The sequence below is a fragment of the Diaphorina citri genome, unplaced genomic scaffold, assembly GCF_000475195.1.
Source record: "Diaphorina citri unplaced genomic scaffold, Diaci psyllid genome assembly version 1.1 scaffold69, whole genome shotgun sequence".
Classification (NCBI taxonomy): domain Eukaryota; kingdom Metazoa; phylum Arthropoda; class Insecta; order Hemiptera; family Psyllidae; genus Diaphorina; species Diaphorina citri.
In genome coordinates, this window is record NW_007377506.1 from 144256 (window position 1) to 161660 (window position 17405).

The 17405-nt window shown below is 39.8% G+C and overlaps 5 protein-coding genes, 1 long non-coding RNA gene and 1 pseudogene across 16 annotated transcripts in view; 5 read left to right on the top strand and 2 right to left on the bottom strand.

Annotated features, from left to right (window-relative positions):
- Nucleotides 1–219, top strand: part of LOC113465366 (chromodomain-helicase-DNA-binding protein Mi-2 homolog) — a 9639-nt gene extending 9420 nt beyond the window's left edge. Inside the window, exon 9 of the mRNA XM_026831377.1 lies at nt 158–219. Coding sequence (XP_026687178.1) covers nt 158–219 — 62 coding nt within the window. The remainder of the gene's footprint in view (nt 1–157) is intronic.
- Nucleotides 220–345: 126 nt separating this feature from the next.
- LOC113471916 (chromodomain-helicase-DNA-binding protein Mi-2 homolog) lies at nt 346–1564 on the top strand. The gene is made up of 2 exons (XM_026831385.1): nt 346–513; nt 1423–1564. The coding sequence occupies exons 1-2, from the start codon at nt 383–385 to the stop codon at nt 1562–1564; spliced, it is 273 nt and encodes a 90-aa protein (XP_026687186.1). The 5' UTR covers nt 346–382.
- A 4473-nt stretch (nt 1565–6037) lies between these two features.
- LOC103520311 (chromodomain-helicase-DNA-binding protein Mi-2 homolog) lies at nt 6038–7414 on the top strand (the record flags this gene model as incomplete). Its single annotated transcript, XM_026831392.1, has 3 exons — nt 6038–6137; nt 6524–6710; nt 7085–7414. Coding segments are annotated over exons 1-3 (561 nt in total), but the record flags the coding sequence as incomplete, so codon positions are not given.
- A 127-nt stretch (nt 7415–7541) lies between these two features.
- LOC113465368 (chromodomain-helicase-DNA-binding protein Mi-2 homolog) lies at nt 7542–8493 on the top strand (the record flags this gene model as incomplete). The annotated part of the gene is made up of 2 exons (XM_026831396.1): nt 7542–7772; nt 8422–8493. Coding segments are annotated over 2 exons (303 nt in total), but the record flags the coding sequence as incomplete, so codon positions are not given.
- Nucleotides 8494–11587: 3094 nt separating this feature from the next.
- Nucleotides 11588–12655, top strand: LOC113471984. Its single transcript, XR_003394480.1, has 2 exons — nt 11588–11872; nt 12515–12655. It is a non-coding gene; the product is annotated as an uncharacterized LOC113471984 (long non-coding RNA).
- Nucleotides 12656–12856: 201 nt separating this feature from the next.
- LOC103520061 lies at nt 12857–15757 on the bottom strand (annotated as a pseudogene).
- Nucleotides 15758–16201: 444 nt separating this feature from the next.
- LOC108253865 (acyl-CoA-binding protein homolog 1) overlaps nt 16202–17405 on the bottom strand; it is a 32983-nt gene continuing 31779 nt past the window's right edge. For 7 of the 11 annotated variants that reach the window (XM_026831489.1, XM_026831506.1, XM_026831509.1 and 4 more), the window contains one exon: nt 16540–16809. In XM_026831489.1, the coding sequence (XP_026687290.1) occupies nt 16670–16809 (140 nt within the window). In that variant the 3' untranslated portion in view covers nt 16540–16669. Of the gene's footprint in view, nt 16459–16539; nt 16810–16878; nt 16944–17405 lie in introns of those variants that run through there. The other 4 variants (XM_017448587.2, XM_017448570.2, XM_026831507.1 and 1 more) reach the window with 3 other exon arrangements.

The following is a 17405-nucleotide window of genomic DNA, read 5'->3' on the forward strand; positions in this document are numbered from 1 at the left end:
ATCAAGTCCAAAATCACCAAGTCAAAACCTAGACTTCACTTCATTCGTTCAATTACTCTTTTTCTAAATAGGTTCAGTAGGTAACGTTTCCAATGAGTAGGCAATAATATTAAATGAGCTGTTGTTTCAACATGTGGGATGTGTTTGTGTTTTCCAGCTCGAAGTATATCATCCACAACTGCTCAAGTCTTACATGAAGAAGATGAACAACGACTTTAGACTTCACTTCATTCGTTCAATTACTCTTTTTCTAAATATAAGTTCAGTAGGTAACATTTCCAATGAGTAGGCAATAATATTAAATGAGCTGTTGTTTTAACATGTGGGATGTGTTTGTGTTTTCCAGCTCGAAGTATATCATCCACAACTGCTCAAGTCTTACATGAAGAAGATGAACAACGACTTCACAGAACCTCCGGCATTGGAAGAACCTTTGGACGAAGAAGACAAGAGAATGGCCCGGCTCAATAGACACAACATTAATGATGAGGAATTGGAGAAGAAATACTACAGGTATATTCTACTCTACAGTCTTTGTTTAGAGCAGAGGTTCTCAAACTGGGGGCGCGTGGAGACAAATCAGGGGGGCGCGAGCTTTTCCTATAAAAAAATCAAATTTATACCAAAATTACCTACCAGGTACTTAGTCTCTAACTCTAGTATTTTAATTATGTTAAGATTGATTAATTCTTGTCAGAAATTAGTCTACCCTGCTTATTATCACTGCTGTTTTACATTATGAGGGATGGGCGTGAAAAAATGAGAATATGCCCAAAGGGTGCGCCATGCAAAAAAGTTTGAGAACCACTGTTCTACAGTCTTTGTTTAGAGTAAGGGGTAATTTTTATGTATTTAAGTACGAGCTGGTTAGACTTTATATACAGTAGGTGGTACAGTGGAACTGTGTAGAACTCTGAAAAATAGTCCGTTTATGGCCTCCAAAGTGAGCGATTGGGTGTACAAACCAAAATCCGACTATTCGTTTGGAGGTTGTAGAAAAATGACTTAAACCAGATGAGGTTCGTTCTCGGAACGGCTCATTTTGACCTCCTCTTCGATTTCAGGACGAATCGACCTCAGCAGTTAGAGTTCCTTCCCTCAAACCTCTTCTAACATGGACCTGTAGGTCTGATGGTAAATTCTTTCACGAAGGCTCGACTGGTGTACGTTATTCTTGGCTAGGTTCGTAGGAACTTGACCCATCTTTTGAGTCTGTTTGCCCCTACACCTAAGCCTCCTTGATTCCTCTATGTATTATGTTATGTTATTAAACCCATAAAATACTTGAGACCTTGTTTAGACTGCTGGGGGTAAAAATAGTCTCATTCGAGCAGGATAAACAAGGTATTCTATTCTATTCCCGTTCTAAATCCCGTTTATTGTATAAATAAATAATATTCTATCTATCTTTTTCCATTACAGATACGGTATCAAGCCAGAGTGGCTGATTGCCAACCGAGTCATCAACAGCAAGACATTGAGAGATGGAAGTACAATCTATTTGGTCAAGTGGCGCGATCTACCGTCTTTTTCCTCTCGAATACTCAAAGAATCCATTCCCTAAGTACCTACACTGTTGAGAGAAAAAAAAAATTTGTCGAGCATTGTTAAATGCTTGTTACAAATGTGGTTCCCCAACTAACACCTAGATAAATCTTATGACTTATCTTGGACTCGAACCACCAGCCTTCAGATACGAAGTCCAATACGTTAACCACTACATCATTGAGGTTGGTTCCCTACACGTATTCCCTTTTAAAACCTCTACGCTGTTGCCATTTTTTCAGATTCAACGCGCCAGGGGCCTCCCAGTTTGTTTTCCTCCTATCCACTCGGTCAGGAGGTCTCGGTATTAACTTGGCAACAGCGGATACGGTCATCATCTACGATTCTGATTGGAATCCACACAACGATATTCAGGCGTTCTCTCGGGCCCATCGTATTGGACAGCAGAATAAGGTAAGGCTGACATGTGTCTTGCTGTGGGACTATAAATAGGGATCAGAGCAGCCAAACCCTAATCAGCCTGGCTAGCTGGAGGTTACAAAGTGTTTATCATGCTTCAAAGGAAAAGCACAGGTCCTCATGATGGTTGACTGCGGTTCGGAACGGGCCAAGTAATCTTGTCTAGTGACCATCAACCCCTCTCGGTGTAGCTACACCGCTACAACAACAACTGACACAACTCATTCTTACGTCACAATTCTAGTATAACTGGTGTAAAAATGTCTCGAAAGTTTTTTCGTCACAAGTATTACGTCTTAAGACATACAACTCCTTGAGGGACAAGGGAGAGTGTCGGGCCCTAAAAGGTCAAATAATTTATCATCATTTTGGTTCTTCTTTTCCCCTCAGGTGATGATCTACCGCTTCGTAACTCGTAACTCAGTAGAGGAGCGAGTCACACAGGTGGCTAAGAGAAAGATGATGTTGACTCATCTGGTTGTACGACCAGGGATGGGAGGCAAACAAGCTAACTTCACCAAACAGGAACTGGACGATATTCTACGATTCGGTACTGAGGAGCTGTTCAAAGAAGAAGAGGTAATGTAGTTCAAAATGTTTTTTTATTATTTTTTTTAGAGGTTTGACAGAGGGAATTGTAACTGCTATGGTCTTATCGTCCCAAAATCGAAGAGAGAAGGAAGACAGGATAGGAGAAAGCCAGCCGTTCCGAGAACGAACATTATCCCATCAGGATAAAATCCGCCCCGGGCGGGAATCGAACCCGCGGCCTAGCGCTTACAAGGCAGACGCACTACCAACTAAGCTAACTAACTTTTAAAAGTGCGATAATAAGTTGTAATAATATCCACTTAATAGTTGTGAGATAATGTTACGTATAGGTACTTGGGAAGTAGGCATTGGTAGAAACATTATTATCAATCTATAACTAGGTATATTCTATAGGTATCCCAATACTTTTTGTGACCTACCTAACCCACCTACCTTCGAGTGTACTAGTCCTAATGGCATGACACACGGCCTACATTAAAATTAAATGTACACTAATGGAAAGGCACTAAGTCTGCGTAGTGTGTCATTGCTACTTCCAACCTACCTTTATAGCTTACCTACCTTTAAAAACATCAACAACAACAAACTTTTTGGGAGGTGGGTGGGTGAGATTTTTATCAGTTTCTTATGGGAAAATCTCTGAATAAGGGACACTCCCAATAGGGAACAAAACCTCCGTTACCTCTCACTAGTTAGTTAGACTATCCCCATAACACTACAGAGTCCTTTTTGCCAGCAGCTCAATTATTATTATTATTTTGTAGATTTTTTTTTTTTTGCCTTCAAATGGTTAATTTGAATTTCTTACTTCCCACAGGGCAAAGAAGATGAGGCCATTCATTACGATGACAAAGCAGTGTTCGAGTTGTTGGATCGATCTAAGGAGGGTATCGAGCAGAAAGAGAACTGGTCCAACGAGTATTTGAGTTCCTTCAAGGTGGCTTCGTATGTGACCAAGGAAGAGGATGAAGATGTAAGTATACTCGACTGGTAGTTGAGGGTTCGAATTACCAGATCAAAAGGAGAAGGTCAAAGATAAGGTAATGAATAATCGAGTACCTAAACTTAAACCCTAGATAGTTATAGATTGCTGAAGCAAAATATAGAAAAAAATCTCGTTATTTTCAGTCTTCTTTCTTGCCATGCTTAATTAGCTCATCTTGAATTAGTCAACCATTGTGAGACCTTGTATTTCTTTTGAAGCAGAGTGAACCTTTTGAAAAAACTGCCAAGTATCTAGGGCTTTTTAAGGTTGCATAACTGCTCTACAGAGAGATTTTTCTTGCATTGTGTTATAAAATAGTCATTAGAGATCCCAGCTCTTACCCTTAACCCTTTGCTATCTTCCCCCTTAGGAACAGCCAGAGAACACGGAAATCATCAAACAAGAGGCCGAGAATCAAGACCCTGCCTATTGGGTTAAACTATTGCGACACCACTATGAACAACATCAGGAAGATGTATCCAGGACTCTGGGCAAGGGCAAACGAGTCCGCAAACAGGTATGTAGAAAAACAGATTGATGCCTGAAAATGGGCGAGAAAAGAAAAAAAAAATCGTTTCGGTGCTGGTTCAACGCGAAAACACCAGAAAAAAAATATTTGCCACCAAAATAGGAGTGATTTTTGTTGTTGTTGTTGTTTTTTTATGATGGGAATCGAACGTAGGACCTTTTGCATGACAAACATGCAAGTTATCACTGGACCAAGGCGGTATTTCCAAGGAGGAACAAGTGAAGCGATTGCACGACCTGCTTGGACCTCACATGTTGCGACGTCTCAAAGCTGATGTGCTCAAAGTATGTATGAAATTTCCCAGCGTCACTAAGTTCTGCAGTTAGATTATGGAATTCTCTTCACAGGGATATAAGGGACTCACAAAATCTAGGGACATTAAAGACCTCCCTGGTGAAATATCTCAAAGGCTTACAGTGAAAGAAAAAAAGTGGTTGGGTGAAAGAGCTCCCGCAGGAGACCTCTACTACTTAAAAGAAAGCCGTAAAAAAAAACTTTCCTTATTATAGGATAAGGAAATTAAAAAGAAGAAGAAATATTTCATCGCATTTCGTAGCAATATTACCCATCTCTAATGTCGAATGTGTTTCTCTCCCCCGCGGTTCAGAACATGCCTTCCAAGTCAGAGTTCATCGTTCGAGTCGAGTTGTCCCCGATGCAGAAGAAATACTACAAGTACATTCTCACTCGGAACTTCGAGGCACTCAACCCCAAGGGTGGAGGTCAACAGGTAAGCCCAACACTTTGGAACAGTGTAGGGAAAGTTATTCGTGAATTTGCTTGTGGTAAAGCAGAGCCTTTTCACAACTTTTTTGTGGATATCACAGCATTACTAAGTGCTTCCTTTGCAATCAATTTCCATCTATCAACAATCTTCTTACACTGGTAATGCCGCCACTGATCTCTACTCGATTGAAGTAGCTGCTCAATTGTCCTCACAAGGCTGAGTGCACCCCGAACTCCAAGCACGGCCGAAAAAAACTTTGACCCCGCCTAGAATCGAATCCGGGACCTCCAGCGTGCAAGCCTAATGTGATACCCACTCGACCTTGGAGGTTGCTCGCTTCACAAAGTTATTTCGATAGTGAAAATATTTAAAACCAAGTAGATCTCATTTCGTTAATTCAATCCATGTGTTTATTTTCTCCTCACCAGGTGTCTCTGCTTAACATCATGATGGATTTGAAGAAGTGTTGCAATCACCCCTACCTGTTCCCGGCAGCGGCTGAGGAGGCTCCTGTACAGGGAGGCCAATATGAAATACAAGCCCTGACACGCGCCGCAGGCAAACTTGTGCTCCTCAGCAAGATGTTGAAGAAACTCAAGGAAGATGGACACAGGTATAGAATTAAGATTTTGAGGAATAAATAGTTACCTAAATAAAGACGAGTGCTTTTTTTGATGTTTTTATTTTGTACCTAAAAGGTAAAGAAGAAGAGAAAGAGGAAAAAAGAGACGAAATTTTGTAGCTACCAATGAAACAACTGCTACAATAGACTTGTGTGGTCCGTGTCGTAGCATGTCCATCCCGTAGTATGCCTTTCATGAGATGGGCGAGAAGAGACACAATACACTTCCCATTTAGGTTTTTGGTCAACACAAGAACACCAGAAACCGTTGTGATATATTTTTTGCTGTCAAAAATTCCTAGTTTTTTCTTGTGTTTCGCCTACTCCCTAAGATTACAACCAGTTTTCTAACGCTTTCCTTATATGATTTTCTTCACAGAGTACTGATATTCTCTCAAATGACCAAAATGTTGGACATCCTGGAAGACTATTTGGATGGAGAAGGTTACAAGTACGAACGTATTGATGGTAACATCACAGGGTCTATGCGTCAGGAGTCTATTGATAGGTAAGTATTATACCTTTTTCCTCTCGAATACTCCAAGAATCCATTGCTTAAGTACCTACACTGTTGAGAAAAAAACAATTGTCGAGCATTGTTAAATGCTTGTCACAAATTTTTAATCCAAGTAATAATATTTCATATCTCTGCTTCCCTCCTTCAGGTTCTCGGGTTCAATGCTCGACAAAGGAAAGCATTCCTCAATGCTATCATGCGATATGGAATGCCACCACAAGATGCATTCAACTCTCAATGGTAAGTGAACGTACCCTTATGTATTGTGCTTATTGAGATGAGGTTTTACATCAAATACCAGAATGAGGAACTTATGTAGGATTTTTTTTTTTTTTTTTTTTAACTTTTTTAAAGAGGTTTGATAGAGGGAACTGTTAAGATCTTATCGTTCCGAAATCGAAGGAAAACGGGAGAGGAGAAAGCCAGCCAAATCCGCCCCGGGCGGGAATCGAACCCGCGACCCAGCGCTTACAAGGCAGACGCGCTACTAACCAAGCTAACTAGCCTGGCAGTTTTGACTTTAGATTTGGAGTTTTTTACCATTTTTTATCTTGGAATCGACCTTTTCTGCATAATGTTTACCCAAATGCATATCTCCTCTATTAAAATGTCCCTTTCACCCCCAGGTTGGTGCGAGACCTGCGTGGCAAGTCGGAGAAGAACTTCAAGGCGTACGTGTCTCTGTTCATGCGACATCTATGTGAACCAGGCGCGGACAATGCTGAGAACTTTGCTGATGGCGTACCCAGGGAGGGACTGTCCAGACAGCATGTACTCACCAGGATTGGAGTCATGTCCCTCATAAGAAAGAAGGTAAGGATTGTAGGTTAGATCCCTCATAAGAAAGAATTTAAGGAAACCTTGGTCATGGGGTCTTGCATCTAGTTGTTTGTCCCGAGCATCACTAAGGAGACGATTCCGAAATCTCACCTTTAACCCTTTAATGCAATCTTTATCTCGTACCTTAGTAGGTGTCCATAACGGAGCCCCAACCCTCGACCCTAGTCCCGACCCAAGAGAGAAAAAAAAACATCTTAATGAATAGGAACGGCTTCAACGGAGCACTGACCCTCGCAGAAATGAAGAAATTGCTGCGAGGGTCGTTGGTTTTTGTATATATTTTTGACCTCATTATAACCTAAAATTTTTCAAGTGTATCTAATTTTTTCCCTACTTGTGTCCCTCAGGTTCAGGAGTTTGAACACATCAATGGTTACTACAGCATGCCTGAGGTGATTAAGAAGCCTATCAAACCTGTATCTGCACCTGCTGCGACCTCCACTGATGACAAGGATAAAGCCAAGGAGGTAAGTAACCCTCCGACACTGATTATTCCTTGTGTTTCGCTGACTATTTGTGGTCTGGTTAGAGGCATTAAAATTTCCGCTCGGGGCGGACTTTATCCTAAACAGATGATGTTTGTTCTCAGAACGGTTGGCTTTCTCCTATCCTGTCCTACTCTTTTCGATTCCGGGATCATAATTTATAAAACCCCAGTTCCCTCTAACAAACCTCTTTTGTTTTTGTTTTTTTTTTTTTTTTTTTTTTTTTTTTTTTTTAAAAAAAAAAGTCCACCAACATCTCCATTTGTAAACAACACCATTGTTGACCGAGTTTTATATTTATTCAAACAACCTCTTGTAATTTCTCGACCTCCTGGTATCGAACCCACAGGTCCCCGGCCGAGAGTACGAGATCTGGCACCGCCGTCATGACTACTGGCTACTGGCAGGTATTGTCACGCATGGTTATGGGAGATGGCAAGATATACAGAACGATATTCGGTTTGCCGTTATTAATGAACCGTTCAAGATGGATGTGGGCAAGGGTAACTTCCTCGAGATCAAGAACAAATTCCTCGCTAGACGATTCAAGGTGAGTTTCTTTTGAAAGAACGAAGTGAGTTCTAAGTTTTAACTCGGTGGCTTTTTTTTGTTATTTATTATTATTAAAAGTTTACCTCTAATGGATCCACAAAGTGAGTTTAATCTCCGTTTAAGTTACTCTTGGATTAAAGCAATCTGATTGATTGAAATATTTGAAATTCTTTGAAATCAGCCAATGGGATTGCTTAATACGAGAGTTAAATTAAAAAAAAAAAAAAAAAAAAAAAAAAAAAAAAAAATTAATTCCTCGCCAGACGATTCAAGGTGAGTTTTATTTTTATTTTTTTAGAAAGAAGTGAGTTGAGTTCTATGTTTTAGTGAATTCTATATCTAGTTATTATTTTATTTTAAAGTTTAAACTTGACTATTTTAGTTTCAGTTATGGCGGAATATGAAACTAAAATTATCAAGTTCAAACTTGAAAATAACATACTTCTTCCCTTTCCATGTAAAAACGTGTGAACTGTAGGTTTGTTCGGCGATGGTTGAAACTCTCGGAGGGTTTGTCCCATTTTGATGAATTTTGGTACACACTAAGGAAATCTGTTGTTTGCCTAGTATTGGTCTTATCTTTTTTATTTGCTTACTCAACTTTTAGACTAAACCGTCTCTAATTCATAAACCCTTTTCTCCCACAGCTTCTAGAGCAGGCCCTGGTTATTGAGGAACAACTGCGTAGAGCTGCCTATTTGAATCTAACCCAGGATCCAAATCCAGCTGATAGTATGTGGCATGCACATTTGCGCGTGGTATTCAAATGGGTAACCTTCTGGACAATCCCGTGCTACTGGACAAGTGGACATACATATCTTCTGTGGCCTATTCCATGAATGTTTCGCACTCCTTACTTTGAGGAGTGAGGGTTACAGGTACAGAGTCGTTTGTAGAAGAGGGCTAAGAAAATTTGTTTCTAACCTATGGTCAAATGGGTAACCTTCTGGATAATCCCGTGCTGCTGGACAAGTGGACATACATACCTTCTGTGGCCTATTCCATGAATATTTCGCACTCCTTACTTTGAGGAGTGAGGGTTACAGGTACAGAGTCGTTTGTAGAAGAGGGCTAAGAAAATTTGTTTCTAACCTATGGACCCTTTTCTCCCACAGCTTCTAGAGCAGGCCCTGGTTATTGAGGAACAACTGCGTAGAGCTGCCTATTTGAATCTAACCCAGGATCCCCCTTGTCCTCGTCTATGTAACGTTCCTTACGTATAACTTCCAGTAGACTTCCATTCTTAGCATACTCCATGATAATATACACGCGATGTGTTGTCTCTATCGCCTGTAGGAACCGAATCAGGTTCGGATGAAAATGCTGTTCGAATACAGGTGTTAAACTTGTTTTCTAACTTTCATTAAAATCGGACAAAACCTTTGAGAGTTATACTGAAAGAAAGGCAAGTTGAGGCTAGGTCACTGGTTCAATTCCCGCCCAAGGTCATTTTATTAATATTGTTTGTATTTTAATGTATGTTTGTTTGTATATGTACTTGACTTGTGCTTAACAGCCCTGTGTTGAAAAGCACCAACTTTCAATAAAGATATGTATCTGAATACACTAATAGAGTGTACTACTCACGAGTTATGCATACTTTGCAGTGGCACTTCATACCAAGAAGAAGTATCCGAGTCCACGAACTTATCAAATGACCCTTGTAAGAAAATTGAAACTTTAGAATGGATAACGATATGTATATGAATAAATGTGCAAATCTTCTTCTTCTTTTTCTTCGCCTTTTCCCGTGTACAGACGGGGTCGGCGTTTTTCGTCAGCCCTCAATCAGCCCTAAGGTGATCGCTTTGGGGCTGACATTTGGTTTTGGCTACAAAATTTTACGAGTGGATGCCTTTCGCACTCAACCTTTGCTATTTCTTTAGCAAGGGAACTGTCCAATTAGGACATGTTCCTTTATCCCAACGGTTTAATATTGCACCTCTTGCTCTATTTAATTCATCAAAGTATTGTAGGTAAGGGCCCAGGATCCTAATCACCCAGCCATGTCACTTAATGCTCGCTTTGGTGAGGTTGAATGTTTGGCCGAATCACATCAACACCTTAGCAAGGAGTCGCTGGCTGGAAACAAACCAGCTAATGCTGTCCTGCACAAGGTAGGATTTTGTTCGTTTTGTTACCACTGTTTTGTAAGCCAGCCTTGTTCGCTTGGAGGATAGCGCCTCCATTAGATGTTGGTGCTTTATTTACTGTCATGTCCAATTAGGACATGTTCCTTTATCCCAACGGTTTAATATTGCACCTCTTGCTCTATTTAATTCATCAAAGTATTGTAGCTAAGGGTAGACACTTCCGCTAGGTCCCACCCGGGGTAAACTTTGTCCTAAACAGACAGAGTTCGTTCTCGTCCGGCTGGCTTTCTCCTATCCTGTCCTTCCTTCTCTTTGATTTCGGAACGATAAGACCTCCGTTGTTACAATTCCCTCTGTAAAACCTCTGAATTGTACCAAGCAATCAGGCTAAAATCTACACTACGACCCTAGATAACTACCATATCTCTGACATTTTGTCATAGTGTGTGGCTACACTTTCGAACAAAAATAAAATAACTGACGTTGTGTTTCCTAATTTATCCCAGGTGCTGAACCAGTTAGAAGGCTACACCTTCAAACAAAAATAACTGACATTGTCTGACGTTGTGTTTCCTAATTTATCCCAGGTGCTGAACCAGTTAGAAGGCTACACCTTCAAACAAAAATAACTGACATTGTGGAATGTCTGGCTGGGGGGACGTTAAACAGGGAGTAGACCAGCTCAGTCAGGCTGGAGGACAGACACTAAATAGGTAAGTAATATACCAGCCTGAATTTCCCTTGTTAAAGAAATAGCAAAGGTTGAGTGCAAAGGCATCCACTCGTAAAATTTGTTTGATGGAAGGAACCGAAGGTTTAATCATACTGAAATCAAATAGAGGCTGTCGGGATAGGTGAAAGGCAGTCGTTCCGAGAACGTACCGAATGTGTTTATGTTAAAGTTTCCCCTGGGCGGGAATCGAACCCGCGATCTGGCGCTTACACGGTAGGCGCGCTACTCTTCAAGGGAACGAGGCTGGTAATTGTAAGGTTTTTAGAATTGTTCTAAGCTGACAGTCTGTTGTTGTTGTTTTCAAATGCTCAGAGTTGACTATTAGGGTATAAGGTCATTTTCCCTAAATGACCATCTAAAATTCTACAGAAAGCACTACTTACTTATACTTGTTTCTCTCCCCCAGGTTGTAGCAGAGGAGGTTTTGGATGACGAGGATGAAGATGATGATAGGTCGAAACGTCGCAGTCGAGGAGGTGGCAGAAAGAAGGGCAGTATGGGGAAGAAGGCAGGTGCTTCCACTAGCAAGGTGCCCACCCTCAAGATTAAACTTGGCAAGAGAAAACAAGCCAGCTCGGTAAGATTTCAGTCCTTTATGTCTGTTTGAGTAGTATGCTGTGTCATATGGCAACCCAGACGCTGGGAACTGTGAAAAAGTTCCTTTAAACTTTAAAAGGTCCAAAATTCCCTTTGAAAATATGTTTGTGCTCGTTACTGTTGAAACACATTTTGTGACGTCGAATATCAAAGACAGCATAATAATTATGCGATATCAAAAAATTATTAAAAAAGTAAAAATTACCGATATTTTTCAAATCGATTTATTTCGGAATCTTGAAATTCGTAAAAGAAAAAAATTTCCCCTTTCTCAAATTTTTTAGCTCCCTAACGTGAAAATTGCACCTTTATAGGTGACATGAAAAGATGTGATTTTGTTGGGGTGTTTATTGCGTCGACTTCTTAGGTTCTACCTTTCTTTGTCCTTATTCTGCTATTACCATTCGGCCACATCTGAAGACGCTACAATAACATCTTCTCAGGTTAGACCTATTTTCTCTAAATTGGTTTACAAAAACCTTCGCGATTGTGTTGTTTACTCCAACTGACTAACGGGTTCTGGTCCTATATTGCAGGAGGCATTGGCTCGCCATTCCCCACCGGATTCACAGCCGGTCAGCTGGCAGGAAACATGTCGTCTGCTAACTTCACCAACTTCAGACCTCAGTACTCTGTGCCCGGCCAAACTACACCCACTACATTCCCTGCTTAGAGGTAAGCATTCAACGAATCAAGTGAGCTCCAGGATTTTTAATTACTTTTTCTCAAACAGTTTGTCCGATTTGAATTCGGCAGAAATGTTCCAAAAGGAAATTTTGCTCATTAAGTTTTTGAAGGTGAACCAGAGGCCTTAGCACCTTACGTATAACCTTGAAAGTTGTAAATTTCGAATGGATTTCTGAAGTTGAGCAACGTTGTGTGATTACTGATTAGTATGTAGTATCTGGATGACATTCAACATTCAACGAATCAAGCGAGCTCCAGGATTTTTAATTACTTTTTCTCAAACAGTTTGTCCGATTTGGTATGGAATTCGGCAGAAATGTTCCAAAAGGAAATTTTGCTCATAAGTTTTTGAAGGTGAACCAGAGGCCTTAGCACCTTATAACCTTGAAAGTTGTAAATTTCGAATGGATTTCTGAAGTTGAGCAACGTTGTGTGATTACTGATTAGTATGTAGTATCTGGATGAGGTAATGAGAGCTATTCTTATTAAGTAGATGTTCAGTTCGATGAACTGTTAGGTACTATGACTATAACTCTTATTTGGAGTCTGATTTACCAGAATTGGGAGTAAGATCTACCATGTTATTGTGCTTAAGTTCTCATATAATTGAGTTTAAAATTTTGATTTCAGGATGTAAGCTGACATGCTCACTTGGTCATGTGTTGCATTCTGTCGAGCTTGTATTATATTTTGTCCCCCCCCCCTGCATTCGCAACAAGGAGCTTAGCACTATCTCTGGAAATCATGGACAGTTCACTATTTCTGCCAGCCAATAAGAGTTGAGATTCCTTCTTCGAAAGGGACGGCTAGCAACTTAACTTTTTATAACTAATCCAGACGGCTTCTGCCAGCCAATAAGAGTTGAGATTCCTTCTTCGAAAGGGACGGCTAGCAACTTAACTTTTTATAACTAATCCAGACGGCAAATTTCCTCTTAGTGTGTATGTACAGACAAAGGTTGTGAATTTTTTCCGACAATATTGTATAGAATGGTATAGATTTTAGCCATAGACCCTTTTATAGGAAGACTTGAGATTTGAAAATGATAACGATTTTCTTCTTCTTCTAAAGATAACGGTAAGAAAAATATGAAAATACCCGTGGCCTGTTCCTGAAAGCAGCTTAAATCTGTGGAAATTTTTTGACGTCACTACAACTATTATAATGGTCATGCAATGTTTTGAAAGGGTTTTCTTCTGTAATATGACGTCATAAATGATGCGAATTGTAAAATTCTCTTTCTGGACCGGGGTTTGATCAATTTGAATTTTATCTTTTTTGGCGGGATAATAGGGGACGGACACTCTTTTCTGACATTTTCGCGGTACTTTTTTCATGTCCATGTAGATATTTTTTAAGATTATTATTTATAGTAACTCTCTCGTTTCTTTGTGATTTTTTTCTCTCGATATTTTTTTATTTTAATTTTAGGATTTAGTTTAAAGAACTCTTTCCCCCTCTCTTCTTTCCTTTCTAGAATCTTTTCCTCTGAACTTTGTGTACAGTTGACATGAATTTTGAGTGTAAGCTATTCGTGCTGATAATTTTAATAGCGAATGTCTAATTTAGACAATAGTGTGAGATTCGCGCATAGAAGAATATTTGGTTTTTAAAAATATTTATTAACAAACTTAAATTATGGGTTGCCAAAATGACACCTCAGGATAAAATTTACCCTGATTCTCTTTTATTAGAAGGATACTCAGTTTTATAGTGATTTGAGGATTCTCTTTTACATTTAGTTTCCCACCCAACCCATATTCTTCCAGTGTAAATTCTCTCCATGCAAACAGATTTCTGCTAAATTAATTTTACCTTCTTGTCTCTTATAAGTTTCAGTTTTCTCTTGTGAATACCTACCTACTTATTTAAAAATACAAAAATATAATTCCATTCTGAATTAGATTTTTTAAACCCCGAGTGTTTTTCTTTTTATTGTTATTATGCTCCTGTAGGGAAACAAATTTAATACCCATGTTGACATTCAACATGTACCTTCTGTACTTTAATGATGATTTTCAAGTCTCTGCACTTGCACGGAAGTCAACACGCATTTCAACGTTGAGTTATAGGTGCGGGGGTTTATACCATAGACCGGGTACAATCAGGCAATGTGGGCAGATATTTTCAATTTCTACTCTTTTTGAACGGAATCACTTCCGGGGCTGATTTTGACTTTCCCACGGGGTTCGAATCCTCCTTGAGCCACGGATCTTGTCTAATATCTTCCATCTGAATTCTAAACTTGACCGGGGATAGTATGTTTGATATTAACGCTTTACATGAGGAAGATAAGCGAGGGCTCTCAGGGAACACAACTCTCTTCTGTACTTGCTTCAGTAACTCACTGTAGTTGGTGTCGTCAAATGGAAGCCTCCCATACACCATGGCAAACAGGACCACCCCCATGGACCAGATATCACTCTGCTGTGGGGTGTATGGGACACCTTTCAGTATCTCTGGAGATGCATAGGCGTAACTCCCGCAGAATGTTTCACTCAGGTTCTGCTTATAGTCGGTATTATTCACCGAGTATTTCCGAGCAAATCCGAAGTCCGAGAGTTTGATGTTGTATTTATCATCAAGCAGTAGATTCTCACACTTGATGTCCCGATGGACCACGGATTTCTTGTGGCAATAGTCAATAGCATCTGCTAGTTGGGAGAACCAACGCCTTCCCTTGTCCTCGTCTATGTAACGTTCCTTACGTATAACTTCCAGTAGACTTCCATTCTTAGCATACTCCATGATAATATACACGCGATGTGTTGTCTCTATCGCCTGTAGGAACCGAATCAGGTTCGGATGTTTCAATCCCTTCACCACTTCTATCTCACGAGGCAGAAACTTCTTCAAATAATCGATCGGTGCTTGTACCTTGGATATGATCTTGATAGCAACATCTTGAGAATGTCTGGCTGAGGTTGCTAACTTCACTGTGGCATAGGAGCCCATTCCTACCACATCACCTAAGCTATACCCATGTGTTTCCAACACAGATAACTTCCTCTCTGTATCTTTATCCTGCTCGTTCGGATCAGAACCTTCCGCATTAGTTTTGGCGGAGTGATGTCTCTCTTGCTTTAGCTTTACCTGATCAGGTCTATGCTTCACTGTATCTGGTCTAATAGTCATCACGTCTCAAGTATCTCTACACTGCTAGTTTATTAGTCTTTACACTGATAGTTATTAGAAAGATTTCACCTGAACACTCCACAAGTACAATATCCACACTGCCTGGAATTCCGTCGACAACTTTCGACGACCAGATCCTTTTCCTTGTTTACCGCGAATTTTGAAGTGTATAGTTCCAAAGGATTTCACCTGAATACTCCACAAGTACAATTTCCACACTGCCTGGAATTCCGTCGACAACTTTCGACGACCAGATCCTTTTCCTTGTTTACCGCGAATTTTGAAGTGTATAGTTCCAAATTTGTGTGTAGAAATGGTAGAATTCTGATAGTTTTAATTTATTTATTTTTACAAACGAAAATTTTGGGTTTGTAAAATTTATTGAGTACTTTTTTTATCATAGTGGAAGAGATGAATATTTTGTTTTAGGCCAGTAACAGGTATACCCTCCAAACCAGAGGTCCTTCAAATGTAGACTGCAGGAAAAGGTATCTGTCCAACTTAATTTCAACATCTTTTCTGAAAGAAATTTGCTCATTGAATTTTAAATCCGATCGGGGGCCATTTTTCTGAAATCTACACTAAGCCATTAGTTATTTTTGACCGAGGTAGTGCATGTCACAATGTTGGTACAGGCTAAGTTTGTGTGTCTATGTAGAAATAAATGGTCCACGACGCACGTAGGTAAAGCGGAATTGAAAACCCCGAAAAAAGAGCACCGAAAAAATAAATTGGGGGAATGAAATGACAAAAATAGTTTAATAATAAAGATCAAATAAATAAAATAAATTATATTATCGTAAAAAAAAAATTATAAGTAGGAAAAAACAAAATCATTGAAAACAAAAGAAAAAAATATTCAATTGACAAATACGTATTGAAATTCAATATTGGAGGTCCTATTACTTTGGATATTGCAGATAAAAACAAGGAAACTAAACTGTTGCAAAAACAACTACCATGAGGTCTTTAGAGGTTTGATAGAGGGAACTGTAACTGCCAAGGTCTTATCGTCCCGAAAGAGAAGAGAGAAGGAAGGCAGGATAGGAAAAAGCCAGCCGTTCTGACAACGAACCTTTTCTGTTAAGGATATAATCAGCCCCGGGCGGGAATCGAATCCGCGACCAAGCGCTTACCAAGGCAGACGTGCAAACTAACTAGACTGACAAATTGAGTCTTCAAGGTGGGTTTATTTGCACACATAATAACACAGCTCTTATGGTCTGTCGGGTGGTGGAGAACGCCCTAGGCGTTAAACTCGCCCAGTGGTTAGTTCCACTAGTTTGTGCCCAATGCAGCAGTAAATAAAATATTAAGTAGATATGTGTAACGATGGGGGTTGATGTCATCATGGACATTATTTCTTGCCATATTTAGCCACCAATTCGACCACTTTGGCAATGTAGGCAGCTTGAGCGTCATCTTTGGATTGTCCCTTCCTGTAAACTAACTAGACTGACAAATTGAGTCTTCAAGGTGGGTTTATTTGCACACATAATAACACAGCTCTTATGGTCTATCGGGTGGTGGAGAACGCCCTAGGCGTTAAACTCGCCCAGTGGTTAGTTCCACTAGTTTGTGCCCAATGCAGCAGTAAATAAAATATTAAGTAGATATGTGTAACGATGGGGGTTGATGTCATCATGGACATTATTTCTTGCCATATTTAGCCACCAATTCGACCACTTTGGCAATGTAGGCAGCTTGAGCGTCATCTTTGGATTGTCCCTTCCTAGATTCCCATGCTTCCCATTTGGCTTTGCCTTTGAAATCGAGCATACCGGGTTTGCCTGAAATCAGAATAAAATCAATCAATCAGATTTCTTAATCGAATAGAGAACCGATTCCAAAATACTTCTCCCCTTCCTGGATTCCCATGCTTCCCATTTGGCTTTGCCTTTGAAGTCGAGCATACCGGGTTTGCCTGAAATCAGAATAAAATCAATCAATCAGATTTCTTAATCGAATAGAGAACCGATTCCAAAATACATCTTCTATTGCAAGATGTATAGGTTCCTTTATAATATGCAATAGAAAGTAAAAACCTGAAAAGAATTACAGTATAATAGAAGCATAAACAACTACTGTGCCTTCACTTTATTTCTCCATCAGAAAATGTTAGGTACTTGACAAAGTATCCCCCCTGGAAGAACTTGGGAATCACAGTGAAAATAGAAGGTAACATTTGGTAATGCATTTTAGGGACCTAAGAGATTTCACTCAATTTAAAATTTGGAGTAGGATTAGCAAATCACATTGCTTAATCCAATTGAAATAACTTTTGAGGTCACACTTTGATCTTAAAGTCTTCGGGCGTTAAACAATTACCTGTGATCCATATTTGTTAAACCAACTACTTAAATAGGGATTAAGAGGATAATGACGA

Excerpts from the sequence above, each read along its gene's own strand:
- LOC113471916 (XM_026831385.1), top strand. The coding sequence starts at position 383 with ATGAAGAAGATGAACAACGACTTCACAGAACCTCCGGCATTGGAAGAA. Across the intron at positions 514-1,422 it reads TTGGAGAAGAAATACTACAG|ATACGGTATCAAGCCAGAGT; the intron begins GTATATTCTACT and ends TTTCCATTACAG.